Below are 8,459 nucleotides of genomic sequence, written 5' to 3'. Positions count from 1 at the left end.
CTACAAGATGCCGGCCAACGCGTGTCTCCTGTCAGAAGGCGTAGTCTGCACGTCGAAAGACTGCACGCTCACCATGGAATGTGCCTCCATATCCCGGACCTTCTCTTCCTGGATGTTCTTCCTCTTGGCCATCACCACCACCACAATGAGCGCCACGACGCCCACAGCACCAAACGTGGATAGTACGATGATCAACCAGTCCGTGCCGGCCGAAGACTCCTCCGACTTCGTAGTGATCGTCTGAGTGCCATCGTCATCGCCATCTTGTCTATCGGCGGTCTCTTCTGTCGACGGAGCCGTCGAAGCGGCCGGCACGACGGCGTTCTGCTGGGTCTGCTCTTGATCGTATGTGTATTCATCGTCGGAGGTAGCACTGCTGGTATCGGGGATCTTGCCGTTGGTCTTGCCGCTCTTCTTCGGTGCCGTTGTGGCTACTGGTTTGACCGTGCCGGTCACGTTGAAGAGCTGTAGGCTGTCGTCACTTTCACTCGCCGTTTCCGAGTCCTGAGTGGGCGTTGATTCAGGTGAAGTCGTCGCAGGCGCGAGAGTTGGTGGGGCAGTAGTTGAAGGCGCAACGGTAGCAACAGGCATATTTGTCGGAGGGGCAGTGGTCGGAGGGGCAGTGGTCGGTGGAGCAGTGGTCGGAGGAGCAGTGGTAGACACAGGAACAGAAGTGGGTAAGATGTCTTGCTCAACTGGTGGGGCAGTAGTAACAGGGGCAGAAGTAGCAGGACGCACCGTGGTGGGGGGAGGCGTCTGCGTCGTAGGAGCTGGGGTCTGTGTCGGCGTTGGTGTCGGCGTGGGGGCTTGTGTCGGAGCTTGTGTTGGAGCCTGTGTAGGCGGTGACGTCGTGGGTGCCGCCGTCGTCGACTTGGGGGCACTGGTGGTCGGCGTGCTCTGCTTCGGCGAGGACTGCGAAGTGGAGCCGCCCGAAGGGAACTGGTTAACGCCTTCCGTGCATGAGTCGGCAGTAAGCGACACTGTGTCTTCGATCGAGTTACCGTTCACGTCCGTCATGGAGATAGTCAAGCTGGTTAGGTCCGTCTGAACCTGACTAGCGCCGTCCAGTAGGTAGTAGTACGCCGATCCGAGCATGGTCGTGTCCTGGCCGTTGATCTGCAGGCTCTTGACGCCCGTGGCGCAGTTGGTAGGTTGCACACCCATCCAGTAGTTGTTGCTACCGCCCTTTAGGCAGTAGTTAACGTTACCCGACACGGGGCACTTCACGAACTTCCACTTGATGGTGTACCGGGACGGGTGGGACCCGGTAAGCGTCTTGAAAACCGATGGTGACAGGTCCAGGTCGCCGTACTTGCATTCTGGGCAGCGGTCGAGAATCTGCACCACGACGGACGTGGACTGGTCAGCGCATCGGTCGTCAGCGCACGACACCTCGGCGCAGCGACCACAGTTCTGAAGGCCGTCCCATTGCTCGTTGTTTAGAGCGGCGTAGTCCGTTGTGGCGAAGTTGAGTGCCGACATCATGTTGCAATTACCGGCACTGGTCTGGCCCAACGTGTAGGCTGTAGCGTCACCGGTGAAGTACTCGTCGGCGTTAGTAACCGCCAGGGTGGCCGCCGTCGCGATCAAAGAGAATGCCTTCATTCTTGCGGAAAAAAATAGTCAATATATACAAGGTCCGGCGACGCGAATGGAGTCCGACGTTCGAGTTTTCAATTGCTCGACGGCCGGCAAAAGCGGGAATGAAGGACGACACGAAAGCCCACGCAGAGAGTGGGCAGAGAGTTGCCTGTAGGAGGAGATCAAAAGACCGCTGGATCGTCTTGGTTTGCCGGCTGGACAGGCAGGGCCCAGCTGGCGCCGCGGACCGAAATGTGCCTGTCAATACCGGTACAGTACCAGGCGCGCTCCGTACCGAAACGGCTGAACATGTTGCGGCGGCATTTCGGTGCGTTGATGACCGAATGCCTCGAACTCCGAGGCAAGGCCTGTCGAGCGTGAAATCGGAGGAAGAACCTCTGGAAAACGGTCAGCGCTACACATTCTCGATGGGGCCTCGGTGGTTCCCACGCAAAAGGTTAACCCACGTAGAGCCAAGTCCATGCGCTGTCACGACTGTCCATGTGGTGGCTCATTTCTTGGGGCACAAAGGACAAAGCAAAGGACATTCGTTGATGAAAGAGCTGCACTTTTATTTTGATGGGGCACAGTTTGTGCCGTACAGATATCCATGTGAAGAGGGTGGACAGCCAGGAGCAGCAGCCACAAGGTCACCCCATCAGAGTGGCATGGTGCTCTCCATCTGCTGGCACGTCAATTGTCGACAGGAAAGATCGTCACATCCAACTTGGTCACCGTGTGGTCCCTGGACACGAACAGCTCAATGCAGCGACACCAAGTTCAGATCTTAGGATGCTAGTTACGCTTGACATGCTGATGACATTACCGGCATGCCATCAGGCCTTCCGATAATTCAACCGCATGATATTCTTGCTTTTTTGTGAAAATAGTACTTGCAAGGAAACACTTATTAATGACAAAATACGTTTTTGTTTTGATAAGAGCGATATACTTCCAAGATACATTGCTGGCTGGTGTCAAAGGCATGGTGAATTGGATACGCCCTTCACTCTAATTATTAAAGTCGTGCTTCGAAACTAGTCGTGCCTCGTACTTAAGAGATTATTTAGGGTAACAAAACCATAATTAGTCATGCACCACAAATAACCGTGCACCATAATTAGACGTGCACCATAATTAATCATTCCAGCGAGTGACCAACAGCCCTCAACTCGGCGAGCAAGCTGTGTGTCTTAATTAAGGGTGGTGCCAATGCCAAACTCCTCTGCCCAATGCTGATCTTCAAGAACGCCAAGTCAAACTATCCTATTCTAGGCCTCCTGGATTGCGTTAATGAGGTCTGCTATCGTACATCCCCGAGTGCGTTCATCAACAATCGCATCATGGCTGAATGACTGCGCGAGGCGCGCAGTTGGGGTCCAGCAGGCCCGCTCGCCAAAGAACGCCAGATATGGATGAATATCATCGAGGTGCCGACACAAATTTAATCATCATTTAAGTATAGGAAAATGGCAGCAGTGTGCGCCTTTTGACCAATGACATTCATCTATGTATCTAATCTACCAATAATATCCACTAGGGGTAGGTTTACAGGCTACCGACATTGTGCCGACGTATAATGTAGGCACGGAGGGCAGAATATGCAGCGGCTCAATACGAGCCACTAGTTCAGTCCACATCACTGGCATATTTGCGCTCTTGCCGACAAAACACTAGAAACGAGTATGAGCCTTCAAGACCTCGCACCTGCCAACTCCCAGCGCGCTCGCCAAACAGCTATCAACGCATTTGGCCGGTTCATCGCTGCGGAAGGAGTCACCATGGACTTGGTCGCAGCCTCCCTCCTTGGAGACGGAAGCGGAGCGGTGTTTGTGAAGCTCATGGATCGCTTTGGTGTTCATCTAGCCTTTATGGAGGGACGAGGAGGGAAGCCGCTGGCTAGGAACTCTGTCATGAGCTATTACCGTCACGTGAAGAACTGGCTGCTCGACACCTACCCGAAGCACCGCACGGCCATCGAACAGAAGCTTCTCAAGATGGGCCAGACGCTCGAGCGCCACTGCCTTAAGAGAGTCGAAGGTGGAATGGTCAAGAAGGCACCTGCGTGTACGAAGGAGGACTTGCGTATTCTGATGGATGGACTCTACTATGACGCCGCCAGCTCCAAGGACTACCAAGACGCGGCCTTGCTTGCACTGATGTGGTATGCGTTTGGTCGTGCCTCCGACCTTGGGTTCGTGGTCAAGGGCAATCTTTCTGTTAGTGCCGATGGTGTGGTGTTCGTTAGGCTCATCCGGGTGAAAACAGCAGAAGAACAAGGGATTTCACTTTTCCCCGACAGGGACAGCTTCATAACGTGCCCTCTCCATGCTATCGCAATGGCACTGGTAATGCAAGATTCCCCGTGCGCCCAACTACTCGACCATCCTCATCTTGCGGCAGGGAGCGAGGAGAGTGTGGCAGCACCTGTCGACATCCCACTAGCTGAAGCCCTTGCGCTTTGCGACGACGACGACGTTCCAGCTGAACCTCCTCAAAAAACGCGAAAGGTACCTGTGGATAACATGAAGATCCATGCCTACGTGAATCGCGTTGTCAAGTCTGCATCGGCTGCTCAAGCCAAAGCGAACCCCACTGGGAATTTGACGTCTCATTCGTTTCGGCGTGGTGGAGCCCAACATGCCAACAGCGACCCACTACTCAGTGCACAATGGATTTTCGACAGAGGGTCGTGGAACATGACGGCAACAAACAAAGCGTTCGCATACGTATTCAACACAACAAGTGAAGACCAGAAGGTAGCTCGAGTACTCAGCGGGTGGGACTCCAGCAAAAAGCCACCGGTACCCACACTTTCATGGTTTGACTTCGCGAGCCGAGAGCAAGCGCTGGAATTGGGAAATCTGTTATTTCAGACTAGCATCAACACCCAAGATCCAGAGAAAAAACCCAACGGGCGTGTGGCTGAAGTCCTGGTGGCGTCGTTGATCCAGCATTTCCCTGAAGTACTCGAGCGCTATCCGATGTGCCTGTACGCCACCAGAATGCGGGAATGCTTAATGACGGTTGGATTGTCCAGGGCTCAGATGCTAGCGTGGAGTTCGGAACTGCAAGGGAAGGTTACGCGGAAGGATCTCGTTGAGAACGAGGTGGCCGAAGAGAAGCTAACAAGAGAGGAGAAGCTTATCAACCATCAGAATCGCATTATTGGCGAGCTGATAGCGATGAACCGCTCATTAACCGACCGAGTCAGCCTACTCGAGCGTGGTGTCAGTCAGGCGGTAGCGTCCTCATCTCCGTCGTCTAATGCAACTCAGGTAGGTGCGGATTGCTCGTAGAGTCCTGCCAAGTCCAAGACATGTGGAAGCAAGGCGCTTCCTAAGGGACCTGCAGCTATTTGGTTTGAGTGGTACGCGAAGACCCCAAGAATCTGGGATGTGTGCGGAGATCGGCAGAGAAAGTCTGCCTACAAGCAAACCGTGAACTACATGAAGCTGTTCTTGCCTAACGGATTTCATCTGGACCCGTCCACATCGACGTACTGCGACCAAGTCCTTCGTGTTGGACAAGAAGCAGAGGCAAACTTGCTCAACTTTTTTCAAGAGCAAGGCACTAAGCGCAAGAGTGGGTCTTCCGCCCTCAAGCAGCTGCGGAAGTACTACAATGGAGGCAAGCTGAACAAGCTGATAGAAGCATATCGGGCTCGTGTTGCGACGGAAGGGATCACTGATCCAGCTCCACGCGAAAAAGCATGATCTTTTTTCACTCAAGTAGATTACTCAGGCTAATACCAGCTACACAAACGACTTAAAGAGACATACAAACAAACTCACATTTTCACGTGTTGTTTAATATTAAATTACTGTGGAGTTGCCCAAATTTAATTATTATTACTATAAATTAAACTGACAATGTGTTTTTAAATTTAAAACTTGAATTTTGAAGAAGGATTAAAAGTAAAAGAAAATTTATTTTGATTGATTACTTGGCTCGATGGCATAAACACCATCAACCTCGGCAAAGAAATATTGCAATCCCTCCTCAGTGCTTGCCTTGTAGACGAATTCATCGGAGTCGATAAGGTAGTGTTTGTCACGAACTAAAGCTCGCGCAATACAGTGCCACGTCCCTTTCTTCTGACCCATTGCTCTACCAATGATCATGAGATGCTTGTACTTGGAGCGGGCCACCTTCTTAAACCACTTCTTCTTGCTACAATTGAAAGTCGCCATGTTGTTGAGGTACCTCAGTTGATATCCCTTGGCTCGAAGTGCTTCGTGCAGCGCCGCCGTAGAATAGGCACCGTATTTGTCGTTACCGTGAGGTTCAAGGCCCTCACTTTCGCCTGATTTTTCGTTCAAACGACGCACAATTGGCGCCATTGTCTCAACCGACAACATATCGCGGTGTTGAAGAGCATTGTTGACCGAATATAATCCGCACAGCGAGTATCGAACCGAAGTTCCGCTCTGATTCTGACACATTGGACCACCTCTTGTCCGTCTCAAATTGTTGGATTGCATCTCTGTCCTGATTATCTAGCAAATCGCCGGATCCGAAGAGAAACGCGCACCGAAAGACTCCCAACTTCTACTTCACACTGACTTTTCCGCGAAACGGTCGCTAGCAGAACAATGGCTAAAGGGAGTGCTAAAGTAGAAGTGAGTTGGGGGAGCGTTGGCGCAGGCAAACTTCCTGCTAGCCATTCATGCTAAAAGCGTAAGAAACCATGTAGTTATGCGACCTAGCCTAGATGTCTCTGTGTAGTAACGTTACCATGTGAGAATTGCATTAGCTTCTAGCGTTTCAAGCATTAGCGAAATGCAGTTTACTGCAATTGATTTGCTCTACACATCATTGATTGCCCAGCAGCTGTGAAAGTGTCAATGATGTGTCCTTATTGGTGACATAGCGTACAAGTTATTGTACAAAATGTCTTACCATACAAAATATGTTCTGGACCCAATCCTGCATAAGTCGATGCATCACCTTTTACAGGAAAGATAAATCAATGGTGCCAGGAAACTCTCTGAAGACAGATTCATAAAATTCAATCACATCTCTTTTTTTCTTCCTTCTACTCAAGCTCCTCCACCTTCCTCGCTTCACCTTCAATAGGTTATGAGCCCAACGCAAGCCTCCACCGCTGACGACCGCGAGTTTCCGCGCCTCAATGGCCGGAGCTTCATCATCTGGAAGACCCGCGTCACTGCCGCCCTCGAAGGAAAGAACCTTCTCGGCTACGTCGAGCGTATCGACTACACCGGTGACTCCGACTACGAGTTCGACTCCGATGAAGAACTCAACCCGGCACTGTCCGACATGAACGACATGTCCGCCGCGCTTGATGCTGCCGGTGCTCCCAAGGCCGACGAAATGGTGGGCTCCTCACCGAGCGAGTCCTCCTCTGATGCCAGCTCCGCAAGCTCGGATGCACCCACAGCCGGAGACGACGGCGATGTGGAAATGGGGCAGGAGAATCCCCCCGTTATCCAGTCATTCACGGCTCAGAAGCGGGATGAACTGAAGCGAGCAGAGAAGCTGAAGGCTAAAAGCCAGAGGCTGAGCTCGAAAAAGCTTCGACTCAACGAGGCAAAAGCAAAAGCTTTCCTTATCAAGACCATCGATGACCAACATGTTCTCATGGTCAAGGACAAGACTACTGCGTTTGAGATCTTCCAGACGAGCTGTAGCAAGTACGAAGGTGCTGCCATCCACGGCGACCCGTATCATGTGCTATCATACCTGATGGCACTGAGGTATGAAGAAGGTTCAGACCTTACGGGGTTCATAATTGACATCGAATCTGCCATGAAGGTTGCCTCCGAAGCCACAAACAGTGTGCTCACAAACAGAAGTCACTCTACTTGTACCATGCGCTACCTGGAAAATGATAGCAGCAACTATCGGTCACGAACAGAAGTCACTCTACTTGTACCATGCGCTACCTGGAAAATGGAAGCAGCAACTATCGGTCTGGAAGGGTAGCAGGAAATTCATTCCCTACGAAGAGCTAAAGAGTCACATCGAGGCCAAGGTGCAGCATGAACTGGCGAAAAACCGGTAAAATTGGCGGAAAATTTGCTAAAAACAACGTGCTGACGCTACGTAAGTATAACTTTCAAACTAGCTCAACCACGCTTCCGCTGGAGCTGTATGGCCGAAGTTATCGCCGATTTAAAGAACTGTTAATTCTTTTTCGGACTAGACAAGTACGCCAGATCCGCCGCGCCAAGCAGACTGTGGCGGCGTACAGCCAACATGCGTACTAGCGCAGCGACCACAGCATGCCGAGCACGGCTCGAACTCGGCAAATATTGACGGCAACACCAACAAGTCGGCACCGAACCAGCAGTCGGGTTCTACCGCCGAGAACGATAAGGCTCAAGTTACCCAGCAGGACCCCGATCCGGCCGATTTGGAAGGCTCGACCGAGGTTGGCGGTGGTGGACAAGCAGGCAGGCCCTGCGGACCAGAACAACGAGGACCAAACTATCCAACAACAGACTTCAAGCGATGGTGGAGCCGATACAAACTCGGAGACGCCCGAGCAGACTAATAACGAGACTGAGACCCCCAACAAGACTCGTCATCCTCCAGCGAGACTCCTATTCAAAGCAGCACTGGAGCTGCCAACTGCCCTATGTAAGCACAACATGCAACGCACATGTAGAACCATTCGTGTCAAGTAGCGTACTAAAGAGTTAATACATGTAGTATGGCTCAACTAGGCGAATGATATCCAGGCCTTCCGAATAATACATTGCAGTGAAAATATTATGGCAATATTTACTTGGAATAATAAAATTTTCAGTTATGATGAAAACTTTCAGTTATATGGTATTAGTATCGTCATAAAAATTTTGTAGCCCATGCTTTACATAACGACTCCATCCCAGCTAAGCAAAACTGAGAGC

The 8,459-nt window shown here is 51.5% G+C and overlaps 1 protein-coding gene across 1 annotated transcript; it reads right to left on the bottom strand.

Moving 5' to 3' along the window:
- PITG_10701 (carbohydrate-binding protein, putative) lies at positions 1-1,605 on the bottom strand (the record flags this gene model as incomplete). Its single annotated transcript, XM_002901498.1, has 1 exon — positions 1-1,605. One exon carries the CDS (start codon positions 1,603-1,605, stop codon positions 1-3), a length of 1,605 nt encoding a protein of 534 aa, XP_002901544.1.
- Positions 1,606-8,459: the final 6,854 nt, after the last annotated feature.

The sequence above is a fragment of the Phytophthora infestans genome, genomic scaffold (assembly GCF_000142945.1).
Source record: "Phytophthora infestans T30-4 supercont1.20 genomic scaffold, whole genome shotgun sequence".
Lineage (NCBI taxonomy): Eukaryota > Oomycota > Peronosporomycetes > Peronosporales > Peronosporaceae > Phytophthora > Phytophthora infestans.
This window is presented reverse-complemented; position numbering and strand designations above follow the sequence as displayed.